Source organism: Numenius arquata, chromosome 2, assembly GCF_964106895.1.
Source record: "Numenius arquata chromosome 2, bNumArq3.hap1.1, whole genome shotgun sequence".
Lineage (NCBI taxonomy): Eukaryota > Metazoa > Chordata > Aves > Charadriiformes > Scolopacidae > Numenius > Numenius arquata.
This window is the reverse complement of record NC_133577.1, coordinates 87,637,729-87,664,414: the sequence shown is the minus strand read 5'-3', so window position 1 is coordinate 87,664,414 and position 26,686 is coordinate 87,637,729. Positions and strand designations below refer to the sequence as shown.

Genomic DNA, 26,686 nt, shown 5'->3' with positions numbered 1-26,686 from the left:
CACTTTGATTTTAAGAAGTATGGCATATTCTGCTCCATTGTCTTCTCCTTCCCACTGCCATCCTTTATTAGCAAATTCACTAATGTAATCTGAAAGCCAGGTGATTAATTTCTAACAAGCAGACCCCTTATGTGCTCAATTTATGCATGAAGATTATGGCATAAGGGTTACTGAAATTTATTAAAAAAACAAAACCGAAACACCCCACATTATTGGGGGCTGGATGTAGCTATCATATGGACTGGATTAAGGGGAGGACTCAGGTTTGTGTGCAATTGAATTTGGGCCACCAGCATGCTTAGTGCTCCCCTGCAGGGGAGGGTGCTGTTAAGGAGGCAGGTAACTGCCACAGGCTTCTGCTGAATTTGTCAAGGAAAGTTACCTCTCTGCTCTTCTGTTACTGCTTTGCCAGCCTCTGTCTTGCCTCAGGGCACAATGTTTTTCTTGTTTGCACTATGCAGTGCCTGACCTTAGGGAACCTAGTTTAGTTCACTAAACCTTGCTAACTTTTTTTGTCTGGAATTATGTCTATTTGCTAATCTTTACAAATCTGTGTTTTACATTTGAAAGCGCTTATTACAAGCAAGCCAAAAGCTCAAAATAGGAACAACTTCGAGAATTTTTATTTTGATAGTTTTACTGTAGCAGAAACGTTCAGTGATGTGGGTGTCTGCATAATGTAACACATCCTTTTCCAAATCCTGTCTTTTTTGAATTCTCGAAGAAATCCCACACTCATTAAATAGCTTTCTATTATGATAACTTGGAGAGAGAGCTGCTGTACTTCGGCCTTCCCACTGAGTGAAGTCTCATTATAAATCATCTCTTTATGGCTCCAAAATGCTGCACTTCCAAACTTCACTCGTTAATGAGACTGGAATGAATTTCATAATGGCTGGCTGTTTGCACCAAGGCCATGCTCAGGAAAGACTGTTGCGTTTACTTCCTTGATGCCTGAAACACGTTTGCAATGCATTGGGCCTACAGATGAGGAGTTAATGAGGAAGGCTCTGTATGTGTGTGTGCGTGAAGATGGATGCATAAGTTGGCAAAATGATTTCCATTTGCACCAGTTTTATTTCTTCCTCTTTTGCTTTGTCTAAAAAGCTGAGAAACTTATTTAAAACAAATGTTTTGATAATCGCACTGAATGCATTTAACAAAAAACAAATATCTTAGTTTCTTCTAAAAGAATATAAGAGTTTTTCATTTCCTTCAGAGAAGCTGGATTGTTTTACAGCTAAACTGATTTGACCATAAATCATGACTTAGCAGGAAATATTAAAGATCTTATTTTAAGCTAAACAAGATAGCTGTGCAGGCTTTCAAGTAAGTTTGATGTAATCAGTTAAGGGGCTTCAGCATACCTCTCACAGTACCAGTAATTGACCTCTTTTAAGTACCTCACCCCCTAATAGTTTGGTTGAGAAGTATCTTGTTATTGGTTCACAGGAGATTGCTAACTGCCTCATTTCTTCACATTAGCTTAATGAAGAGTAATGAGTCACCATGTCAATTACAGTCCCATGATATGAAGTAAGTTTTGTCATCCATATTCTGCTTCACCATTTTTCATCTCTGTTTATTAGGACTATTAAGGATTTGGTTTTGTATTACTGAGGTCAGTAATTGCTTTACCTTTAACTCTCCTAGTAACGCAATTTGTGTTTTTAAAAGAGCTATGCTTAAATATCCTATTAAATACCCCTTAAAAAGGTATCTAGACTAAGGGCAGAAAAAATAAACACTCTTTTTTTGAAGTTATCTTCCTATTTCATATGTAGGGAATTGGAGTAGAGAACATCCCATTCAAGGTATTCTATTATTTTTTTATCAAATATGCTTTTGAGGAAATCTTCTATTGAAGTGTTTGCAGTTTGTATTATTGGCTAACTAGTCTTATATTTGTGCGTTTCTATTCCTGTGATATATTTTGCAACACTCTGCTATCCTTGGGTAGTCATTACTTGCATAGATAGCCAGTGCTATTTGCTGCAAAAAGTTTAATTTTTCCTCTCTATTCATTCTCTATTAGGTATTAATTCCCATTTCTATTTAGTGTATTCAGTAGGGAATGAATACAAAAACCTTCCCCAGTGATTAACATAGGGCATAGCAAGCTCTTTTCTTCAAATTAGTCTTTGAGCTTAACCAATTCTATAAGAGACTAACTTGATCTAATGAAAAAGAGGAACAAATGAAATTGTTATTAAAATGTTAATTTCCCCAGTCTTGCTTCTCTGAGATCACAGTACTTGCTGGTTAGATCTTACAAAGGTTGTTCATTTAATTTCTTGTATAAGTTTGTGGATTTTTTTCCTCTCCAATGTGTTATTTGTCAAGCACCAAAGCATATATCTCCAGAATTTTATTGCCAGTGCTTCATAGCCACCTGGTTAGCTACATGGTAGGCAAGACTAGGTTAGATGACAAAGGAGGCATGTAGATGTGCTTCAGACTGTTTTGACTTGGAGTATAAGAGGAGTTCCTGTCAATATACTTGGAAATGAAGTTTTTCATCAATGGTGGTGACCTAGAACTTGTTAGCATTCTTTGAATTACCTTTGATCTGCTTTTGGCAGGGACTTTGAACCTCAAAGGTATGTAGTTCTCGCTGTAAGCCAATTTTCTGAAGGCTTTCTGAAACTAATAGTCATTGCTACATTGCCTTTAGCTTCTTCAGTTTTTTGTGGTTCCCACTGTTTGAAACGTGATGCTGTTGTAGCATACAATAAGTAGAAATTACATAGAGATTTTATCCAGACCGTAAGAGATGTCCTTAAGCTGTTATTTATAAAAAGCACTGCATCTGAAATAAATGACTAGTATAAGTGGCTGATACTATGAAATTTATTACTACTTCTAAGGGTACTGACTTCAAGCATAACAGCTGAGCTACTTGTTGAGTGTCTTTTGGCCATCCTCTTGTACCACCTCATAAATAAATGTATTTTGTGGGTGAGCAGATGTAGAATGGGGTGGGGTGGGTTTTTGTTTTTTTTTTAAATAATTTCTTTAGTCACAACATAGCCTGTATTCAGTTTCTTACACAAGTAGGTTCTGAGTCACTTCACAGTTTTTTTTTCCTTATGTTGCTGAATCAGTAGAGTCTGAAAATAAAATATCTGCACCTAAACCAGCTTTAAATATTCCTCTTTTCAAAGGAAATAAGTGACTACTTGTATGTATGATCTTAATGAATCTTTCTTGATCATACAAAGCATCTTCTGAGTTCATAAGCAGGTTCAGTATTTCATGTGAACTTTCAATATTATCTGTGTTTCTCTTTGAAAATGTTGCAGGTGTTTAAGCTTTACTAGAAGAATTGCAATTAAGTGTTTAAATGTCTAATGTATTTTCTTTGCTATGAATGTAGTTTCAAGATAACTTTGCTGCTTGTTCTGTTGCTATATTTTAAAGGTAAAAATTATACAAACAAAACACCTCAATTTTTCCGTTGCAAAGGGAAAAAAAAACCCAACCACATAAGGTGCTGCTTCTTATCCACTGTAGAAACTGACATTTCTAGGTTGACGGGCTTCCAGCTGATGGATTTCTATTACACCTAGAGAGCTTGTTCTGTCGAAACTAGAGCCAACTTGCTATTTACCCATGTACAGAAATTGGTTATTGATGACTTCCTTCTGCTGGATTGATAAAGTTGCTTTGTCTTTGCCGGAGGCTTAATCTGAGATTAAATGACATTTTTGCTCATAAAATCCATTTCTATTTGCATTAGTCAGTTAAAAAGTATGTGTCTCTACATTTTGTGTTTTTCTCCCACTGCATATTAAACCAGCTTTTAGGCTTTAATTTTCCTTTATTGCCATCCTATTAGTGTAGGAAACGTGAAATGTGCCATAATTTTTGGTGATAGGTTTATAGATAGGATTGCAATATGTGTTCTAAGAGCCATTTTATACTTCGCTTCCTTTTTTCTTAAGCATGCCTGTATGTTGTACAGAAGAGCAGCACAAACTTCCTTTAGAAGCAAAAATGCATATCCATCTCTTCAGGTGAGCAGGGCTTTAAGTTGCCAACACTTGGTACAGGATGAGTAGTTCAAACACACTGTCAGGTCAGATTTACTTAGTACGGTGTAGGAGATACAAATGACACGGTGGGCATCAGCCTCAGGTCCTCATTTTCAGGTGTGTTTGTTACTCGAGAGGACAGCCTGGCTATTGCAGCAGGTACAGCCTTTGCCTTCCCAGTAGGACTTGGGCAAAGCTTCCTTTCTTCTCAGGGCTCTGCAGGCTACTCATCAAGTTGCTCAAGCATCATGGTGAGCCGTGCCACTCGTCTCTGAGACTCCCCTGCTTCTGTGTAGTCCACGCCGCAGAGGCGAGCTGGTGCTCTTTTATGCAGCTGGAATTTTCCCTTGGTTCCCTTTGAATGTATATTACTTGCTCTGTCACATTGTGCGGTTGTGTATGCTAATTGGGTTTCTTAGCATGTTGATAATAAGAGTTTTTTAAAATTTTAAGTGTGGTTTTTGTCTCGTTATGTATGCTGTTAGCTTTTTGCAGAGTCTTACTTGCATTATTTACTTTTTCTTCGTTTTTTCTATCGTGTATGTTATCTAGAAGTTATAACATTATAGTGCCAACTTTTTGAGTCAATATTGCTGTTAGCATTCTCGCTTGATGAGCTTGAGGTGTGGCCATTAACTGGTGTAAATTGCTGACATCAATGGCACTATTCTACTAACCGGAAAGCTTGAAGAATTATTATTATTATAGCAAATAGAAACTAATATTTACATTGTTTGATGTTACGCTAAAGCTCTCAGCACAAAATATCTCTGTGTTTTACTTTCATTTTTGCAACATCATGTATGCATGTATCTGGGGGTAGAAGGATGCTATGGAGAAGATGGGGAGGGCAGAAGAGGAAACGCGGCAAGAAAAAAATGCAGTTTTTACATTATGGTGGCCAAGTTAGAAATAATTAATTGACTGTTCCAGGTTGTTTGTAATTAATCTTTTTTTTTTTTTTTTTTTTAAATTTTTGCAGAAGTATTTATACATAGTAGTTTTTAAGAAATGTGCTCTAGGATGAGAGAATGTCTTAAGGTCAGAGGTGGGCAGAGATCACCTTAAAATTGCTGGATACATGAAGAGTGCAGAGCATTATTATGTAAGATTGAGGGGTTTTTGAATTAGAGAACATGGTATGGATTTGCACAACTGGGGACAAAAGAAGTGTTAGTTTCTAAGAGGCAGACTTTAGAAATGTTCAGAAGATGCTAACATGACTGGGGGAACAAAACATGAGGGTCATATTAACTAACGTTTTACCTGAGTTGGAGGGAGGTGAAGCAAATGTTAAGATAAAGTAGGATTGCAGGAAGGTCTAGTACTTAATGTAGAAATGACCAGAGCATGGATGAGTTATACTTTAAAAGGTCACAAAGAGAGAAAAGTGTGATTCTTTTCAGTAGGAATGCTGATGATACTGTTATGATAATCAGAGGAAGTTAGGCCCAGAACTTACCTCAAGAGTCTATACAGTGTATTATTCTGTCCCTATATCAGGACTAACAATACATTTGTCTTTCCCATAAGTTACTCATTTAATGTATTCTTAAAGGCAGCATAAAGCCATAGAGCCAACCTCCATGGCAAATTTTTCCAGTGCATCCCTATATCAAGCAGTGGAAAGCGTCTCTTGAAAGCTGACCTGGATCTTCCTTTCTTGAACTGAAGCTTATTATTATCTTTTGGACATGGATATAGATAACAGATTATTCCTTTCCTGTGTGCAGCAGTCATTTATGTGCTAGAAGGCAGCTGTCATCTCTAAACAGCTTATGTTCATTTTTTCCTCATGGGACATGTTTTTCTAGATCATTAATCAGCCTCATTCCCCTCCTCTGACCTCTCTCCAGTTCCTCCATTTATTTCTGAAAGTTCTGTGCTGGAATCATACACTTCTAGGTTTTACTAGTATTGAGAAAAGTGGAAGGATTACTTCACATATCTTGAAGGGTGTGCTTTCATCTGTAGTCTCAGTACAGTGTTTTACCTTTTTAGCAGTGGTTTTTAAACTGTGTTACTTGTGATTTGTGATAATCCCTGATGCCTCTCTGAAGAAGACCCAACTACTTGTTCCACGTCTAATATTTGTGTCACTTTAAGCAGTCAGCAGTCTCTCAGCTGAGAGGTTAGAGGGTTTGGTTGTTGTTTGTTTTTTTTTTTTTTTTTAATGTAAAGATTCATATTAAAGTATTAAATATTTTAGAGGAAGACTTTGGGCAATTTTAGATGCCTGTATTTATAACTCAATTTAAATTGTAGAAAGGCAAGTCAACAGCAATAAGGACTGCTTAGCTTGTGCTATTTGCTAATTGCAATAAAAATATGTACACATAATCTTCAGTTGTTTTATGAATGCGCTGACTCCCTTGTCGAGGAGGAATTGTGCGGGCTCATAACACTAGAAGTAAATGTCATTTAATATGTACAGTTGGTCACAATATTGGATGAGCTATAGACAGAGTTCCAATTCAGAGGAAAAACAGACCTTCAGGCCAGCTGCTGTTGTATCACCAATGTAAATGAGTGAACCTCATTTAATGGGTCATGCGAGCAGGAACAAGCTGGGCAGGTGGCAAGGGAATGGGAAAGACCTCTTCCAGCCCAGTACTCAGTAAGGTTTGTGCCAAATAGCTTCATCCCTGTTGTGGGTATATTTTGAACTCCAGTTCAGCTCAAACTCTGCTGAGCTGTGATCCAGGAGCCTCTACCTATCGTGGAAACAAGGTACTGTCAGTCTAGAGATTTGGCAGCGTTTTGCTACTTTGGGAAGCCCCAGTTCTTAAGCCAACATATATTCAAGGAGCTCTAAGTTGGAAAAGAAACTCCAGTGAGTAATGTCTGGTGACTTAACTACTTTCTTTTCTGCATTTCCTGAGTTCTAAAAATAACATTTTGTGTGTGGTTAACCCTGGTGATTTTGATATCTGGACTGTCTTGACCATGTGTCGTATTTAATGCTGCTTTGTGAAATGGACAAAGTGAGGTTAAAAGAACGATGTCTTTTGAAAATGCTTTGGATACCACTAAGGTGATGAGTGAGCTTTGGCAGGGGCTGCCCAATCAAGAAATCTGCTGCGGTGCCTTATTTAAGAGCAGTATAATGGAGTGAGGAATTAGCATTTAATGCAAGCGAAATGTGCAATGTGGGTGGGTCATGCAGATGGATTTTGGTAGGGAGATGAAAAAGGTTTCTGCAGTCACAAACACTAAAATTGTAGTGGTGGTACTTGACTGTTAGCAGGCCGGAGAGATGTTAAATCTGATCTAAATCAGTACTCATTTTTTCCCCAGATGAAAATGACTACTTATGAAAGGTTAGAGGATTTATGGGGGTGTCAAAACATATGGCAGATGGGCTGGATTAGGACTCATGAGTATAGTAATCCAAATCCTTTCTGCCAAGCATTACAGAGGATCTCTTCCTGCTGCTGGGCTACACTAAATGTACACAGTCAGAGGAGCACAGGCTCTCAGGAGGCTCAGAGGAAGAGTTGCTAGTGAAAGTGCTTGTCTGAGCAGAGTTCATTTTGAAAGCACTTTCTTTGCAGGCAAAAGCCTACTAGGGAACTGATTATATTATTTAATTTTAATAAATTGCTGTAACCAGTTTTGGTTTTCTTTTTTTTCCTTTGGTTTGCTATACAAAGCCTGGAAGAAAGTAAAGCCAAAATGTGAGCTAAGCTTTTCTAATTATCTCTGACTATATTAGTATAGAGAGATAAAAGCTGTGCAAAATTCATGAGTGTTGAGAGAGAAGAAAAAGGGGAAATGAGTTTGTCATTCCCCTTCTCAGCCAGCACTATCTACACGTGATTTTTTTCAAACAAACAAAAAAAAAAAAAACCCAAACCAATAAAAAGGCATCCTACTTTAGATTTTTGTGACAGAAGTTTAAGTGCTAGGGACAGTTTTACTCCTGGTTTTAGACTGAGTCCAGAAGATCTCCTCTGAAATGTGAAAATTCACAATGGCAAGTCAGTGTTGCACAGATTATTGGTAGCAGTAGTTAACGTGTAGTTAATTTTAAAAAGATGTAAAGCTACTGGCTTTTGAGAAGATCCATGTCTGAAATAATTTCTGAGGAAGGATGCAAACCATTTGTGTCTGTGTTAACAAGAGGATATTTGCATTCCACTTCTGTAGTCAGTTAATTAAGCTAAAGAATCCATTAGAGCTCCTTCTCTAAGTATTTTACAGCATGACAAATAGATACGCTGGTGCGGAAAAACACCTACTTGGGTATCTCTGAGCTCCATGAGTGAACGTAAGATATTTCATTTGACATTGGTGCAAAATTTAAAAAAAAAAAAAAAAAAAGGTTTTATTAAAGCATGAAACACAATGCTGTGTATAGATGTGTTGTGTTCTGTGTAGAATCAGGAAGTGTGAGGATCCGGACCTCACAGATCTTAAATTTGAGCTTAAAAGAGAGGCTGCAAATAGTTACTCCAGCAGTGAGGACGGATTAGCTCCAAGGTGCAGACTGTTTGCATTCTAGGGCTAGGAACAAGAGGTAAGCTTTTCATTGTTACTGTTTTATGATTTGTGAAGAAGATCTGAAAGTTTTTAGCAGGTTTCACCATTATCCATGAGGAATGACATATCTGCTCTAGCATGGTTTTGTTGAAGAACTTTGTAATGTGAGCTTTCTCAGCATTTAATTGAAAAGCACAATTGTTAGATCTTTAGGAAAGAGAGATTTTCTTCCACTTGTTAAGTAAGTATGAACAAAATAAGAAAGCAGTCTAAGCAATCCATGAAAGCTCACTTCTCGTCTGTTAACCAAGTTTCACTTGCTTAATATTTGGGATGTTTTAATCTTTCAGGTGGTATATGGTGTTCCAGCAAAGACCCGCTTCGACTTTCTAATTAAAACAGAAAAACCCAAATGAACAAAAAACCCTATCTTTTACTTCCCTGCCCCTCTCTCTCTCCCTCTAAGCAGCCGTCTCTTACAAGACCATAGAAGGGTGTATAAAAAGAGCAAAAAAGGTCACATTTAACATTTGAGAGTTGTTTATATGCATATTTGAAGGAAATGGGTTTGAAAATAATTGAGCCAGAGGGGTGGGCAGAAAAATTTTCGTGTAGCAAAATATGACAAGAATGAAAGGACAAGTTGAACCAGAGACATAAGGTTTTACTATGAGGCCATACTTGCAAATCCATGAAATCTGAATGATCTTTTTATTCCAAATATAAGCTTAGTTGGGCGTTTTGGTAATAACCAGTTTACACAGCTTTATAACATTAAAAGCATTTAAACAGTCCTGGCAAGCAGGGATGAAACAGTATCTGAGATGAGTTGTGAAGTATTATCCAGCTTACAAACAAGTAGGCTGCTGTAGGTTGTTACAGTAGGCTTTCCAGGGAGTATATTCATCATAAAATGTAGATGTGGGTTTTGATGGATTTATTACCAAAAAATTGTTGATTTTTCAGTATATAGAAATATACAAAAGCTAATAAATCAAACATGGCAAGTGAAATATGTGGACTCAGGCTTTGCTTCATGTATAAAAACTGCCAGCAGTTTTTAGGAGGTTCTGATGCAAGTATGTAAATATTCTCATTATAAATTTGCTTGTTCTCTCGTGTCCATTGAATTCTTCAAAACTGAATGGATTAGTCTAACTTCTGTAAAATATTTTAAACATCGCAAGGAGAAACTCAAGTAGAAATATGAAAAGGAATACATTTCTTCATAAGATAAGCAGATAGATAAATTATGCTGACTAGACCACATTGTGGTTACTGGAACATCAGTAACCTGATGATAGAAAGCTATTGATAATTGATCTAGAATGGAGCAACACGATCATCTGTATTTCATGATATCAAGGGGAGAGTCCCCTCACAAAGGAGAAAAATGAACTGTTAGAAAGAAATACGATAAAACATTCCAGTGTGAGGTCCTGCTTCTGAATAACTGAGGAAACATTGAATAACCATCCCTGGAATGTGTTGTGTGAGATGGAAAAACCAGACTTAATACAGTGAAAAATGATTGACAAATAATTCTTTGTAATAATGGGGGGAAAGATTATCAAAGTGCTTATACTGTATCTGGAGCTATTTGGCAAATAGTTTTTCTTTTCTTACAAAAGACATCTGAGAAATTGAAATATAAAAATACACATATTTTAGCTTTTACAGATACTTCTGCAAAGAGAGAGTAATCCAAAACATCTTTCATTTAGGGAGCCCATGTAACTGAAAGCAGAATTTAAGCTCATCAGTCCTAGAAATAGGTGAGAAAATCTTGATTCCTGATTCTCATTTAGGCAGAAGTGGTATGTTTCTGCAAGCATTTGAATAAGTAAGCGCTTTTGGATGTGGTGGAAGGGAACCCCAAAAGGAGCTCCAGCTGGCAAATGTTGAGTTATTCCATAAATAAGTGGAGGTTCTTTGAGTTGCTAGCATGATGACATGGGTAGGTGGAGGCAGCTGCACGCTTCACATAATATTATTTAGATGGATATGAAGATGTGAAAGGTTTTAGAGCACTTATTTAATATGATGGGCTTGAAGAAAAAAACCTTGTTTGTCTGTAAGATGCAAAATGAAGTGCGGCTTTCAGAAGTGGCAGATCTGAAATGGTCAAAATGGTCACTGTACTTAATAGGCAGGAGCTGAAAGACCTAAACATGGAATCAGTGTCTATTTTCCTCTCTTACCTTCTTGGGAAGTTTTTTTGGTTCTCAGGTGAAATACCTTAGGAAAAACTTTAATTATGGAAAACAGAACTGGAACATTCTTTAAACTTTAAAAATAGTTAAGGCAAACGAGTGTTTTGGCCACAGCCAGGAGCAAAGAAAGGATTTGGGATGTTATGTAGGAACTATTGTAAAGTTCCATAAATTCCTCTAAAATAAAGAGTTTTCAAAGGGTTATACAACTAAATCTTAAGCAAGGACTGACAGCCCTAAGATCTTTAAAGGCTTGACTCTGGTACAGGCTTGATACAGCTTAAAAGAAAAAGCCTATTCTTTTAGTCTATGGTCAACATCATACCCCAACATCTTGTGATCCAGTTGTCAGAGACCAAGATCTATAGTGCTTGTTTCCATTACCAGGAAAAAAAAAAAAAAAAAATCAGGTATTTCTAGGTTCCTTTTCTTTATAATTTATGGAATTAAACACCTGGTGTTGATTTATACTGATGGGTCTTTTTGTTTTTGTTTTCTTTTTCTTCTTTCAGAGAAAGAATTTGACCCTCTTATTCAGCATTGGTTTATTGACTTCCTGGGGGACTGCACTGCTGGGTGTCCGCTTATACTGGATGGGCAACAAGCCACCAAGTTTTTCCAATTCTGACAATCCAGCAGCTGACTCAGACAGTTTTCTCACGCGTACGCTGACCTTCTTTTACCTGCCAACCAAGAACCTCTGGCTGTTGCTGTGCCCAGATACCCTCAGCTTTGACTGGTCTATGGATGCCGTGCCTCTTCTGAAAGCAGTCAGCGACTGGAGGAATCTACACACTGTGGCCTTCTATGCTGGACTCATCCTCCTTGCCTACTTCAGCTTGAAGGGCTCTAGCAATGAGAGAGAGTGCAACGGGAGAGCTGTAACGAACGGCAAGCAGAATGCTAATGGGCATAGCTGCTACTCAGAGATGGAGTACAAGACACTGGAAGTGAAGTCAAGCTTTGCATCAAAAGAAGAGAATGGTATCAAAAAGCATGAAACACAGAAACTGCAGCTTCCTTCAACTGAGAACATTGTCATTCTGTCTCTGTCATTGTTAATAGTGCCCTTTGTTCCTGCCACAAACCTATTTTTCTACGTTGGCTTTGTAATAGCAGAGCGTGTGCTGTATGTTCCTAGTATGGGCTTCTGCCTGCTGGTTACAGTAGGTGTCAGGGCCCTTTATGTCAAAGCCCAAAAGCGCTTTCTGAAGAACTTGGTTTTTTGTTCAACAGCTGCATTAATTGTTTTCTATGGACTCAAGACTGTTGTCAGGAATGGGGACTGGCAGAATGAGGAGATGCTGTATAGGTCAGGGATAAAAGTAAACCCTGCTAAAGGTAATTTTTGCTTTTTATGGTGGATGTTTTATTTATTCCTATCTGTCTTTGCCTTTGAATAGTCTGATTTTATCAACTATATCTAAAGATACTTCAGGAAATGTCCTTTTAAGTTGCAGTAGTACATACAGTAGTAAAAAATGAGGAAAAGCAGGAATGTGTTTTGATTAGGTGTTACAGGTTTGGCATTAACATGGAGAAAATGAGACCCCAAGGTAAGAGGCTGCTTTCTTTTTCATTGATCTTAGTTCTGTGTTTTGGAATTAAAGATGCATTATTAGTATTGTAGACTCCACCCTATGGAGTAATAGTACCACCCTATGGTAATATTCCATTTGGAGTCTGGTATCTATCACACTAATGAAGGTTTTTCATATGTTCACCGAATGTTCTGTTCTCCATGACTAGAAAATATGAGAAATAGTAAAGGACAGCATCAGGGAGGTGCTGGTTTTTTATTTCATCTGGTGCAAATAGCGTCTATACGAGGAAATGAGGTCATATTATTCAGCCTAGGAAATGACTGTAGTTCCTCCTGCGTACAAGTGCTGCAAAGGCTTATTGTCAAATACTTATGCCTTCATGTTAATGTATAAATGTCAGCTATTCGTAACATTGCCCAGCTACTTCTCTCAAAGGGTATATCTATACCTTAATGAAATGTGACTATAGCTTGTATAAACACATCCAAACAGGCAGTAAACCAGCTAGTTTAGGGATCAGTAACGATGTTTAGCTGTGGCGCTGTGGTTTCAGCATATATGGCAGATCCAGCTGCAGTCCTGAACTCCATGCTGCCTGGCTGTACTACTCTTGGCACATGAACAAGTTTATATGAGAACAGTCAAAATACCACCTGTGAGTGCAATGTAGGCATTGAGTAAACCTTCGTTATTCACAATTCATCAGAAGTGAGAAGGGATGACTTGATTGCTTTGCCTTTCTGTAAAGAAAAATTTGACAGCACTTAAACATATTGCACTTGAGTTTTTCCAGTTCTCTGCTCAGTAGCCCATTATATGATGCAAAGTCATCTGCTGACAGAGATGTGCTTCTTGTTTAGACAGTTATCATGCCATAGTCTAAAAGCTGTGGTAATAAGAGGTAAATGCAGGTGTTTCTGTGAGCTGACAGGGAGTGAAAAAGTAGATATGGCAGATAAGATGCTTTGCAAAGCAGCATTATAGTAGCTTGTCAATCATCAGTCTGAATTTTAAACTCATCTTACCTGCTTTATTGCCCTAGGTAAAATTATTAAACTTATTGCTGCTGTAAGTGACTTTTTGCTAACCATGAACAAGCACATCCCGTTTCTTTTATTTGTTTTCAAATTTAGAGCAGGAGGGCAAGAAATGAAGAGAACTAACTGAACAGTGAGACAGCGCACCAGAGTGATTATATGATGCTGTGAGACTTACCAGTTCAGTCACAATATGAAGCTTGCATTAAAACATTGTATTCGTTGGAAAGAAAAGAGTGTGTGTGCACTTGATTAAATAGTTAATGTGTGTTCCATTTTTGTCCTTGGTGGAGATCTCCATATATCCTAGACTGTATTAATAGTTGTCTGCTTGCTTTGAGCCAGTTTTTGTGATTAAAAAAAAACAAAAAAACCTAGTTTTTGTTCAATAGTAGGATTGGCTGCAGTGTTGTCTGGAAATTAGACTACTGAGTATTATGCTCTCAGGAGACAAGGCGAGGTATTTTCATCATACACATCTCAGTATGCACAGACATGTATATATGACTGTCTGGTTTCTTGCCATATAAGCTGACATCAAGTTTCTTGTAAGATATGCAAAAGCAAAGACAGCATGTCAGTGTAATGATATAGACATGACTGAGCTGACTGTAAATCTCCTTAAAATATCCTGTTAAGCTTCTGCTGAATATTTACTAGCCCACACACATTGTACCAAGGCTGGGTATCTGAAACTCCCAGCTAAAGCGACCTGTCACCCAACTCTATTCATTATTGTGAATACTTCCTAGATTATCCCTGGCTTTGACTATGCTAATGTTATTTTCTATTTCTCATACAATCAGGCAAGCCTGACTGGACTAGACTGGCTGCCAATCCCGCCAAAGCATCAGAAGATCAACAATTCAAACTACTCTTCAGTAATTAAGTGAGGTTGATGTAGGAAAAAGAACTTATTTTTGTTTGCCTCTTTTGTTTTTTTTTAGTTTTTTTTGTTTTTTTAGTTTTATGAATGCTAGTGATAAATAAGCTATTCAAACAGTGAGACAATGGGCTGCTCAGTCAAATGGTAGAGTGAAGTGCTCTCCTTCCTTTTAGGCTGTTAAGAAGAGGCTGCCATTCCTTGTTTCTCTGTTTTCCTCAACTCGCAACCATTTCTCCTCATGAGTGTTTTCTTACTTCTGATCATTTTTGAGCATCGGGATCATTTTCCGTGACAGTTCTGCTTTCCCTCACTCCTCCTGCAAAAAGCTTCTGAAAGCTACTCCCCATGTGGGACCTAATAAAGAAGTAGAAATCCACAAAGACCGGTTTTGCTAAAGCAAGGACTGAGTATTTTGTTCCACATTCATCTGTATTCTGGCCTAGCAGGATGAAAGCCACTCTGTGGCTGGATGCCGTGCGACAACATTGAGCTGATGTGCTGTACTAACAAGGTCATTTGAGAGGCAAGTTATTAGCACAAGTGCATTGTGTACTAATGCGACTGAACTGCTTTGGAAATGGAGCTATCTCACATGGTGATGGTTTATAATCAGGTCCTCTGTGTTGTAGTACATGTAAGAATATAATCTCCTCTGCTGCTGTGGGACTTAGAGGCAAAGTTGTTCAGCGGCTTCTCCATCTTCAGTCCTCTGTGAAGAAATAGGCAGTCGGTGCCTCATCAGCACTTTCTTCTGGCCCCTCTCAGGCACCTTGCAGGCAGAGGAATAGCTTTCTGCCTCAGGTGAGAAAGCCTCTACCCCCTGCAGGCAGCCACAGCCTTTCTGCAATTTACATTTCTCCAGGCTGTTCTTGTCAATCACTAACAATGTGGAAAAAGTATTCAAAAGTGCAGTGCAAGGCTCATTTCTCGAAAAACCGCAAAACACCATGGGAGAGTCAAGTGAGTAGAAGGTGGTGACGCCATCTCCACACCACTGTGCTATGTGCCAGCTTTCCTGGATGCCTCGCTGTGTGGTGGGCAGCTGCCGGCCCTTAGCTGGTGGAGTTGTAGTGAGGACTTGGGATGCCTTGGCTGCATCTGTTACTGGGCTTGTTCATCTGCCGTTTTCATCATGACTAGTATTTCAAATATCTTTAAAGTGATCTGAGGCTTGCCTCATTACAGTTTGTCAGCACTTGAGGGAAAAATAGGCAAGATTGATTAATGTAGTTTATGGATCTAGAAGTGGCTGTATACATGTTTTGACACTAGGGAGGGAAAGGCACAAGTGTTTCTCTGTGCTGCCTTCAACTTAATGAGCAGCCCAACTGACATAAACCAGCTCACGTTATTTGAGCATTCTTTTCTAGCAAAGAAAACCTCCCAAAATGTAAAAGCAAACAAAAAAGTTAAAAATGGGTGGTAACTGTCACATCTTCTTTAATTAGACTGAGAGTCCTTCTGTGGTGATGATTACCTCGTGTTTAATATAAAATTATAATGATACACAAAATAATTGTTCTCATTATGCCTTGTTATCTCTAGTTTTTTCTGTAGTACCAAAAGTTGGCTTCAAAAAGCATAATCTTTTTCCTCCAGGGCACTTTGTACCTTGCAGTCCACATCATAATGATCTTTGATGTTCAGATATATTTGCTGTGCTGTTATAGACAGTGATTAAAGAAGTAGAAGATAGAGAGAGGCTTAACTGTTAGACTGCTTCAGGGGTATTAATTGCTTGGTCATATTTACTGATGAAATTTTAGTTTCCTGGTGTTTGCTGTGACACTTGTCAGTGAGCTTTGAAGATCCTTCCTGGGACTAGTTGACCTGCTACACCAAGTAGGTGCTTAACTTTAATCATGCATTCAAGTCTTCATAAATTCATATATGTGACTTCTCTTTTACAATGAAACGTACGAGAAACAGATACTATGCTGCTTCCAAAAGCAGTATTACCACATTATTTTGGTGCTGTACCGGCTCTGCTAAGCTCCGTCTCACACATGGCACAGGTTTAAATTGGTATTAGAGCTTTTGGCTTCAGAACCAGTTCTGCATGTTGCTCAGATATTTGTCTTTGTTCTGTCACGTATTAGTGTTAGTGAAACATCATATGTTCACATCTTGGGCAGTTCAGTGGGACTTGCAGATGTGATTCATTCCTTTCCTGACTCAGTTCTGCAGGAAAAAAAAATAATAAATTCCTTAATATCTGTCACATGAAGACAAAGTTGGGGTGAGAAGGTTGAATTTCTTGGTTCAAATAAACTCTACAATTGGAGTTGAATTGCTCCTGATATGGGATTGACACAAAAACTGAATAAAAAAAGGAAATAAGAAAATTAAAACTCTCTCTGGCAAGATCATTCAGATCAACTGTGGTGTTACAGAACTACTTGAGTTAAAAATCCTATTCTTAGCATCTTGCTTCTTACATCGATTATCCTGCTGTTCTCAGTGGGCAGCAATAAGACCAAGACATGGTGTTGACAGAGAAGAATATGGAAATTGTTCCATAAGAGTATAGAGAGCCACTTTCCTTCTATCTTTCCACTCTTCCTCCTACTCCCAGTTCTTATGAGTGTGAATCATTCAATTCTGCTTAATGCTTTCAGAAGATATTTTAATACTCAAATACTCTTCTAGACCACAGTGTTCCTTTTCCCTGTCCTACTTTTCTTTTTTTCCTTTGCAACAGGGTTGCATTCAGCCTTGAATCAGCCTTGAACATTCAGCCTTGATCAGTTTTACTCCCTGGAACTTCATGGATAGTTTCCTTCTCCTTTGTTCTTTTTTTTTTTTTTTTTTTTTTTTTGTCCCCTTTTTTTTCTTCTTATTTTTCTCTCCTTCCTCCTTATCTTTAGTTTATCATAGGATTGGTAAGGTCTGCTTCTGTATGCGTATGTGAATGTCAAGATATGAATATGAAGTTCAGTTTCTGAAGTATCTTAGTTGAACAATAATGTGTGGAGTATCTGTATGCTCATCTGAGCTGTCATAAAAAAAGTAGCATTTTTGTTTCATTTATAGTTTTAATGTCATTTTATGTAATTACTGTTTAGTTGATTAATACCATCTGCTAAATACAATTGAAAGAATTCTTAAAGCTGAATTTAAAATTTAGCTTATTTAATCTCATCTATGTAGCATAATACTTGACTTTTGATCTGAACTGCAAAAAAAATACTCCTTTTTTAGTATTTTTTAAAACCCCAAATTTCTTTTTATTTTTCATGTTGAATAGTTTGTAGCGTTAATTTCCTCTTTATTTTTACCTTTACTAATGCAGCAAGCAAATGTATTTGCTATATGAACTGCTTCAAGTGTTGGTGTAGGGGAAAAAATAATCACATGGCTTAGCTTTGCGCCATTTACATAAATTTGTTATCATTAAAAAGGCGCCCTAAAAAAATATTCCATGTCTGTCATTGTAGAGGTTGTGTGCTCTAGTTCTGGGCACTTGGGTAGAAGTAAATACTGGAAGCTGTTTCCATCTGATTTGACAGCTTGCTGCTGTTATCTACTCTTAGAAAATGATTTCTTGCCAACAGTAGCTGTCAGTAAGAGGTCGCTTCTTCAGCAGACAATGAAAATGCCAACTAATAGTGCAACGAGGAAAAGTAGTTATAGTACCTTGTAGTAAACTAGGTAAAGAAGCCAAATTTCCCTCAAACAAAAAGGATGCAACAAAACAGTATTTTCCATAATTATTAATATTTTTGTGTCACTAGCGATGACTGGAGAAAAAAGAAGAAATATTTCAAAGTATGGCGTTCTTTGAATATGCTTATTATTAAGAGGCTGTATTTTGCTGACAAGAAGCAGAATTCTCTTGTAATACCTTTAGAGTTTTGTTTTCAGTAGCTATTGTTCTGTCACACAGCTAGTTGTTCACCATACTTTTTCTATGCCTCCTAAACATAGTATGTTTTTTAACAAACACCACATTGGACATTTAAACATACTTTGAGCATTTGGGATTGCATTTCAATGTTTTGGTGCATATATTCTTTTTTTTTTTTATAAGCAATTTGGCAGTAAAACTCCAACTCATCTTTAGGCCAATAGCTCAAAATATCACTCTGCATGGTAATTATTTCTTGCTCCTTTGCTTCATTTCATTTCAATAATAATAAAATAACTTTAAAAGTGGTGAAGGTCTGACTCAAATAAACTGCAGTGAATGGAAAATGCTGTTTTTGAAAAACAAGGCTTAAGAGAAAAGTAATTTCGGTGCACAGATTGCCATAAACCAGCAGATTTAAAAAATATAAAAACCTGTTAATAATTATGCATAAAAGTTTTGCATAGTATTACTATTAAGAAATGTCAGTGGTATGAGCATAGCATCTGAACTAGGTATTCACGAGTTTGTTTTAGGTTTGCTAATGAGCTCTTCTTCAGCCTTTTACAAGCCACTTAAATCTTATTTTTCCCCTCTGGAATGGAACTCGTACTAACTATTTTCATTAGACATTGGATCATTTTTTAAATTTTGGTGACTCATTATTGTGTTAAAACCTCACCACATTATGACGGTATAATACCCCTACTAAGCTAGTTGCTAAATAAATATCAGGGTGCATAGTCATTATGGTGATTCTTGGCATACTTTTTAGTCAACTTTGTCAGAGAAACATAGCACCAACTAGTCGTCAATTTTCCCAACACCTTCACCAGAACTTTCCGGTACTTAATCTTTTGACTAAATGTTGCATGGGTATTTTCCTTGACTCCTATTAGTATTTTCAACTTTGGTCAGAAAGTTGTTTGGCTATGTTTTTAAGAAGAAATTACTGTAAAGGTAGTATACCTTCTTTCAGTGTTGTAAAATGTTTCCAACCATCAGTAATAACCCTTACAACAGCTGCTGCATGGGGAAGTGCACCTGATAATGAAATGATCTCATAGAAGTAAAAAATTCAAAGGTTATAATTATGTATTAAAAATATAGTTAGTAATATATAAATTTATACGGATATATAAGTCTGTTATCGCTGTATATAAATTATGTAGGATATACTGTGGTAAATTTGGTGTCTTTGTTCTTAGCAAAAATGGCAGAATTTGAAGGATAAATGTACTGGATGCTTCAGAGTTCTTGAAATAAATAGGAAATACTTTTTCTATCTGCCACTTGTAACAGCTTTAAAACAGAAAGCTGAACTAATGAGTGAACCACGTAGAATTGTTTGAAAGTTAAATACAAAGGCTACTCTTTGAAAATAGTGTCTCTGAATGGGTGGTACTGCTGCCCTGGATGATTAGAAAGTGTAGAAGGAATGGCCATTAGTAAGTTGTTTGGGAAACAGCCATAGTTATTTAGAGCCCTTGAGCAGCCCCAGGCAGCACAGCCTCAGCAAAACAGTCTGGTTATGCTAACAATGTTGGAGAGCTGAAGGAAAGTGGTTTACACATCAGTTCAAAGTCTGAATTTATTCTCCAGTGACAGTGTTCTCTCCCTCAGTTCTTCAGTAGTGCTGTAATTTCCTTTGAAACCCAAGACACTCTGGGATATCTGCTTCTCCTTCAGCAGGATACCAGAAAGCCCAATATTCTTCCTTTATATAGAGAGAGGACTGGAAACAAGGATACTATTTTTTTTTCCATGATTGTAGTCAAACAAGATCTCTAATCTATGAACCCTAAATAGCAGGGGAATAGGAAGAGAGACTGTTATTAACTACTAGCTAGACTTTTTTTTCCCCTTTGCATATATTAAGAATTTAAAGAAAGAAACAAATTTGAGACATGGACTCTATTTCTCTGTTTTGAGACATGCACTCATCAGACTGTTATTTCTTCCCCTGCCTTCCTTGAGCTGCTCTGCAAAATCATTCAGCAAACTCTTCTGTGCTGAAAACTACAGTGCAAAAAGGCGCCACCGCTGGTCAAGGAAGGATTAACTTTGGCAAGATGTTTTTCTTTGTTAGCATGTCAAGTGAAATGGATTAAGTTCTGTATTTCCTTTGCCAGAAAATGATAGATTTTATTTTCCAGTTTGATTAAAAGTCAGGCCTTCAGTATATATTCATGTGTTCTATGGAACTAGCTTGATTTTTTTAGAGGGAAAGTTACTATTAATTAGAGGAAAATGAGAGTATCCAGGCTGGTTCTCAAGAGGAGGCTAAGCATGTATAAATGCATTAGATAATCATCCAGTTGTTTCATTATTTTACATTTCTTCAAAATATGTTAACGGTGAAAAATCATTCTTTGCATATTTATTTTCAACATGAGTTACATGTCTTCATTTCCCTATCCGTAATAGATTTCATACCAGTACACACTGAGGTCCCATGACATAAATCTGGTAGAGAAACTAGCCTTTAACGTGGATGGGACAATAATTTAGACACATGCCTCTTTAGACCTCTTCTGGCAGTGTAAAATCCCAGTGTAGATAGATAAATACAAGAATTTTATTAAGATTTCCAATACCCTTCCTTTGTAACAGGGAGTTTTATTAACACTCAAGCTTGGACTGTCATCATTGCCAGACCTCACACATGTAAAAATTTAGTGATGGCTGATGCAATTATAGTATGCACAAAAAGTTTGCAAGTAGCTTTGCTTTAAATTACGGAAAAGATCACAAAATAGAGGGACTGAGTGCTCAGTGTCCTTTCCTTCTCTTTGCTTGGGTGCTCTAGCACACTCAACTTTTCTTTCAATTCTTAGAACATGGAAGATATTTGGAATATGAACCATTAAAGACACTAGTTAATCACTTTAGTGTCTTCAGTTTCACTGCTAGCAAAAGATGTAGAAAGACATTTTATGACTCACCTTCTTCCCTGCCACCTATATTTCCATACCAGTGTGGATGTGTATTGCCTGGCAAAGCTTCACAGGCTCTGTCTTGCCTTAATAAGTGATTTAAAACAAAACAAACAAAACCATACAACTTAGTGTCATAAAAAGCCTGCTTCCTTGATAGGCACTAATTTGTGTTTTCCAAGTCTGACATAAATCGTTTGAGCACTCTGATGATTCTCTTGGTTTGACAAACCCTAGCGCTGATTTCCATCCCTGCCCTGTGGCTCCTCTGGCACAATTCCAGGATGCTGTCCTCTCTGTTCCCCTTTCCTGGAAAGGAGCTAACATGATCCATCTACTTTTAGCTTTGAGGACCAGAGCTGTCATTTCAGTCAGTTAAGTGCACCCTTCCATTTTGGTAGGAGGCTGTCTCACAGTTCACTACTCGGGACATAAGTGATTATTTTGAAATATATCATAGATAATTTTTTTTAGAACAATTCCTCCTGTTTAAAAAGTTGCATAATTTGACGGCTTTAGTACATGGTCACCTCCTTGCCTTGAGTCAGTTTGGTGCTCTGAAGTATTCCTCAGGGTTAATCCTGAGGTGTCTGGGGTGCCCGGAGTTCTCCTCTTTCATGTGTGTTTTTCTGCTGTTCTGGCCTCCTCTGGCTTTCTTGAACAGTTTGAATTCATTGCCGCTACAAAATATAATTCCTTATGAGAGTTTCGGGTCAGCACTGGTTGACGGCTTTGTTTCTGACCCTTGTGAAGTTTCATGATATGGGAACTTTATCGCAGTAATGGTTTACAGTGTTTACAGACTTGCAGTGCACACATAGCTAACCGAGCTCTGCAAATCAAGGTGTGTTTGGGCTCTGCTGTGACTAGGTTAGATGTTGAAGATACTGTGATCTACCTTTTCTCTTTTTATTTTTTTTTCTAACCTGGATCACTTCATTCATCTGATTCATACTATAGCCTTCCTAAATATGTTAGCACAAGGGACTGGGTGGCAGAACTGAATGGCCTGGAGGGTGGTAGATGCAGGAATTCCTTTAAAATTGTAATTCCACCAGAGCTGCTGTGCCATGGAACGCTGCCCTGAAGTAACCTCCAGCAGTTATTGCCTCTGACAATGGGATTTCCGTTGAAATAAAATGTAATCTATGTTTATCAATCTTTCGTTGTGACCTTTCTGTCAGATGAAAAGATATTTCCTGATGGGTGTACCAGCACAGCTTGGAAGGTAGAAAACTGTTGTCTGTGATCTTGCAGTAGTTTTAGCTTAATTGGAATATCTATATCAGAGTTGCAACATTAGACAAAACTGAATTGTACAAAGATTGGGAAATGGGAGGTCATATCCAGAACAATGTGTGTGTTGGTGTTGTGTTTATTTGTTTATTTATAAAGATGAATACCTACAGAGTTGCAGTGAGGTTGTGATTTCTGGTTTGAATCTTTTTACAGGTTCTTGCAGTGTGAGCAGGGGCTTTATGGGATTTTTTTATGTCTGGTTTACAGGACAGCTTTGTCTGGAGCATTGTCTTTCTTCTGTGGGAGAAGTGGAAGGCCTGTGCATGTAGCACACAGCTTCTGGGAGACTTGAGATGGTACCTCCATCTGGGAGATGAGTAGTTGGGCAGCATTTTTCTTCCTGAACTTGTTTGTTGACCAATACTGAGTGAGGGATATGCTGTTAAGAGTTTCTATAATGTTACCCTGAAAATAATTTACATAGTTGATCCGTAACTAAAAACAGTAAGGAAGCGTTATTTGATCCTGTGGCACCTCAAGTGAAGGTACTGGTGAGAATTTTTTCATACAGTAGTCTGTCACGTAGTAAATCAGCATGTCTAGCAGAAGTGTTTATGAAGACAGGCTGAGAGAGCTGGGGTTGTTCAGCCTGGAGAAGAGAAGGCTCCGGGGAGACCTCATAGCAGCCTTCCAATATCTGAAGGGAGCTTACAGGAGAGCCAGAGAGGGACTCTTTGTCAGGAGATGTAGTGACAGGACAAGGGGTAATGGTTTTAAATTGGAAGAGGGGAGATTTAGATTAGATATTAGGAGGAAATTCTTTACTGTAAGGGTGGGTGGTGAATCACTGGAACAGGTTGCCCAGGGAAGTTGTGGATGCCCCATCCCTGGAAGTGTTTAAGGCCAGGCTGGATGGGGCTTTGAGCAACCTGCTCTAGTGGAGGTGTCCCTGCCCGTGGCAGGGGGGTTGGAACTCGATCATCTTTAAGGTCCCTTCCAACTCTAACCATTCTATGATTCTATGATTCTATACCTATCATCTTTCTTTGATGGCTTGCTTTATTCTGGGTGCTCACTAAAGACTCTATTAAATGTGATATTTACTATTCAGTCAGGTTGTGGAGCCCTCACACATTTGAGATTAGGTTCATTAAAGGCAATTGGATTGCTGAAATCTGCAAATATGTCCTAGGCAAAACAAGGAGTCCATGCTCTGGACTAAACAGAGTAAGTGGTGAAGCCTAAGAACACTTCACCAGCTGCTCTGTATCATCTCAGGTTCACTGAGCTGGCAGACCCACTGTACTATCATCTGAGGAGGAAAAATTAATTTTCTGTTACCTAGCAAGTGGAGTGGGTATATCAGAAACTACTAGCAAATGTCATGCATTCATACCCATTTGCATCAGGGTTTCAAAACTAAGAAACAGAACTGAAGCAATGTCTGCCAAAAGCCAGTTGGTTCAGTACCCATGCCGATACGGTGTTGGATAGCTTTCAGAGCTCTGCGTAGTTTTCAGTTATGTTTTTCTTTCACCTGCTGTCATTCCAAAAGCCCTGGAATTGATCAACAAATGAAGTGTTGAACAAACAATATAAATAACACTCTTAATAAAAAGAAGAATAATATATAAAAGCTGGGAGGTAGTAAATCTCTAATATACAGTCTATCTCAACATTACCACATACCCACTGAAATAAAAAAATATCAGTGTATGAAGTAGATTAAACTCATAAATAATGGGTATGTAGAAACCATTTATCCTTTTAGGAAACAAGAAACAGGGCACTTTTGCTGTTGTGTTAGCAAAATGAGGTAACTTGATCAAAATCTGCCTATTAACAAGTTATTAACAAGTTTTTGGAGGAAAATTATTTCAAATGGTATGAATAAATTTATGGTGTTTTGAAAAATTCGTTATTTCTTTGGAGTAATAGGAAAAACTTAAATTCCTTGTACAAACCATAATGTTCTCTTAGCAAAACTTATGCATAACCTGTTCAACTTTCAAAGTAGTAACCTTTATCATTTACATGAATTTTTCTCAAACCGCTTAACAAACATCTAATTGATCTTCTGAATACCTTTTTGAGAGATAGGGGGTCTGTATTGTAGAAAAACTATTTAAAATGTTGAGCTCTCTTCATTGCCTTTTTTTTTTTTTTTTTTTTTTTTTTTTTGAGTGTGCAACTGAGCTTCCAGAATTTTTACTGGGGAAACCTATTGTGCCTCCGTTCATGAAACTCTTTCCCCCTCTAGAATAAAGTGATTGCCTGATGAAATGTGAATGCTAAAGACTGGAATGCCACTCTGCTTTATCAAGTAGTACGCTTGAAAGGAAAAAGCCATAAGCTGCTGATGAATCTAACCTTTCGACAAAGAGGAAAAAGTGTCGTTCTTTATAGCTATGGTTAAAACCTTTCAAATGTGAATGATATAACTAGCGCTGTGCTCTTTCTTCATGCATTACCCAACAAAGGTAATTTGGAATATTTGGATATTGGAAACTTGTTAACCTCCGTTGCAAATCTCAGCCTTTTTTTTTTTTTTTTTTTTCCTGTAGGATGAATTTTCCATTTACAAACATTGGACTTAATGTTTTAACTTCTTTCTCATGAAGTAGACCACACTCAGAAGTACTCAAAAGACTCAAAGGAATGTCAATATTTCCAATATTTTTTTTTTAATTTTAACAAAATGCAAGCTTTTTCTGCTGTGCTTTAGGAAGGATGACTCTTTAATAAAATTTAAGAACATAGATAAAAATATAAAATGCATACACAAATATCAATGTTGCCACAATGTTTAAACTGTAAATATCTAGTTTTCTTGGTCCTCATTTTGTGAGAATTCTAGTTATATGGGGAAATGTTACTTTCATCTCTCTTCTGTTTGCAGAACACTTCCTCTTATTCCTTTACTTCATTCCTGCAGAGGTTATCACACATTTATGTTCCATTTATGTCTAGCTGTATTGTTGTAGTAGCCACTGTGCAAACCCATAGTGAGACATGATCCTTGGCAGAAAAAGCTTGCAGTTAATGGATGAGTAACAAATGTCAAGAATACAAATAGAAGGGCATCAGGAGGGGAAGCCTGCTGAACAACAGATCTTAACAACAGACCAGTGACAGACCTGGGAGAAAAATATACCTCTTATAATTCCCAGTTTAGCATCTCTAATTTCAGCAGGAAGGAGCTGAGTCTGATTACAGGAATGTATCTGTTTTGAAAGTATAAATCTGAAGAACATAAGAAAAAGTAATTTTTTTTTTCTATGCAAGCCACATACATTAAGTTTATTTTTACTGAGGCTTCCTCTGCTGTCAGCATTGTTTCACAAAATTCTCTAATTCTTGAATAATCTGTTAGCAGTGCTCTATGTAGGGCAATACGTGGCTTTCAGCTGTTAATGGGGAGCTTGTGATAGCTGGTAAAATGAACAATTTGGTTCATAAAATATCTAATCTGGTAATATTCAGTGAAGATGCTAAGAATGAATAGAAAAACATACTTAATGAAAGTTCCAAGAGTATTGAATGTTCTGTTTGTTCCCCTTTACTGTAGAGCTGAGAGATTCACAACATGCTGCTGCACTTGACTCTGCTTTCATTGTGGTGATATTGCTGCAGGGTGAGGTGACAGTGTGAATGCTTGTAATTCATGACTTTCATAGTGATAGCTGTAAAGTAGCAATTTATAGTGCAAAATGAAAAAGTGTTAAGAACAGATGGTAAAAATTAAAAAAAAATAAAAAATGGTGCCCTAAACTGGAAACCTGGATTGTCATGCTCCAGGATTTAAATTAAGTTCACATAAAAGTTAATAGCAAAAGAGAAGAGGTTATTTCTTTTTGGGTTTGGTTTTATTTTATGCTCCAAACTTTTAGAAGTTAATTAGTGTTCATCAAACCTTTTATGGTGACAGCGCCATATAAACTGACATCCTTTAATACATGCAGTGCGGTCAAGGCCAATGGCATCTTCCCCCTGCTATTTTTGTCACTTTATCAGAAGCATCAACTGGAAAGTAGTAAGATTTCCTAGTTTTTCATAAAGTTATTTTAGTTCTTTGAGATTTGACTACGTTACGCTGGTAACAACCCACTGAAAATAAGTCATACTGTGATGTAAATTCTTGGAAAGCATCACAGCATTTCAAAGTGGGAAGTTAAATTAGTACCATTTCCTTTTTGAAATGTTTTAAATTTTGTCACACTGTTCTAAGCTTTTTCCCTTTGATTTTCTTACTCAACAAGTGTATAACAAAAGAAAGCATAAAATTTTCCATCAGCTGCAATGCAAATTTCAAATATTGATGCTGTGACCAAATGAGATTATTAGTGTACTATACCAAAGAATTGATTTATGTAAGATGTGCATATCTTACTTTTAATTGACTTGTGAGCCTGTGAAGGGAAGAGAAGCAAATGGAAAATCCTTTTGGACAATATTGGAAACAGAAGAA

The 26,686-nt window shown here is 37.4% G+C and overlaps 1 protein-coding gene across 1 annotated transcript in view; it reads left to right on the top strand.

Moving 5' to 3' along the window:
• The window catches only part of TMTC2 (transmembrane O-mannosyltransferase targeting cadherins 2), a 255,407-nt gene that overhangs the window by 133,330 nt on the left and 95,391 nt on the right, over positions 1–26,686 (top strand). The window contains exon 3 of the mRNA XM_074168501.1: positions 11,242–12,070. Coding sequence (XP_074024602.1) covers positions 11,242–12,070 — 829 coding nt within the window. The remainder of the gene's footprint in view (positions 1–11,241; positions 12,071–26,686) is intronic.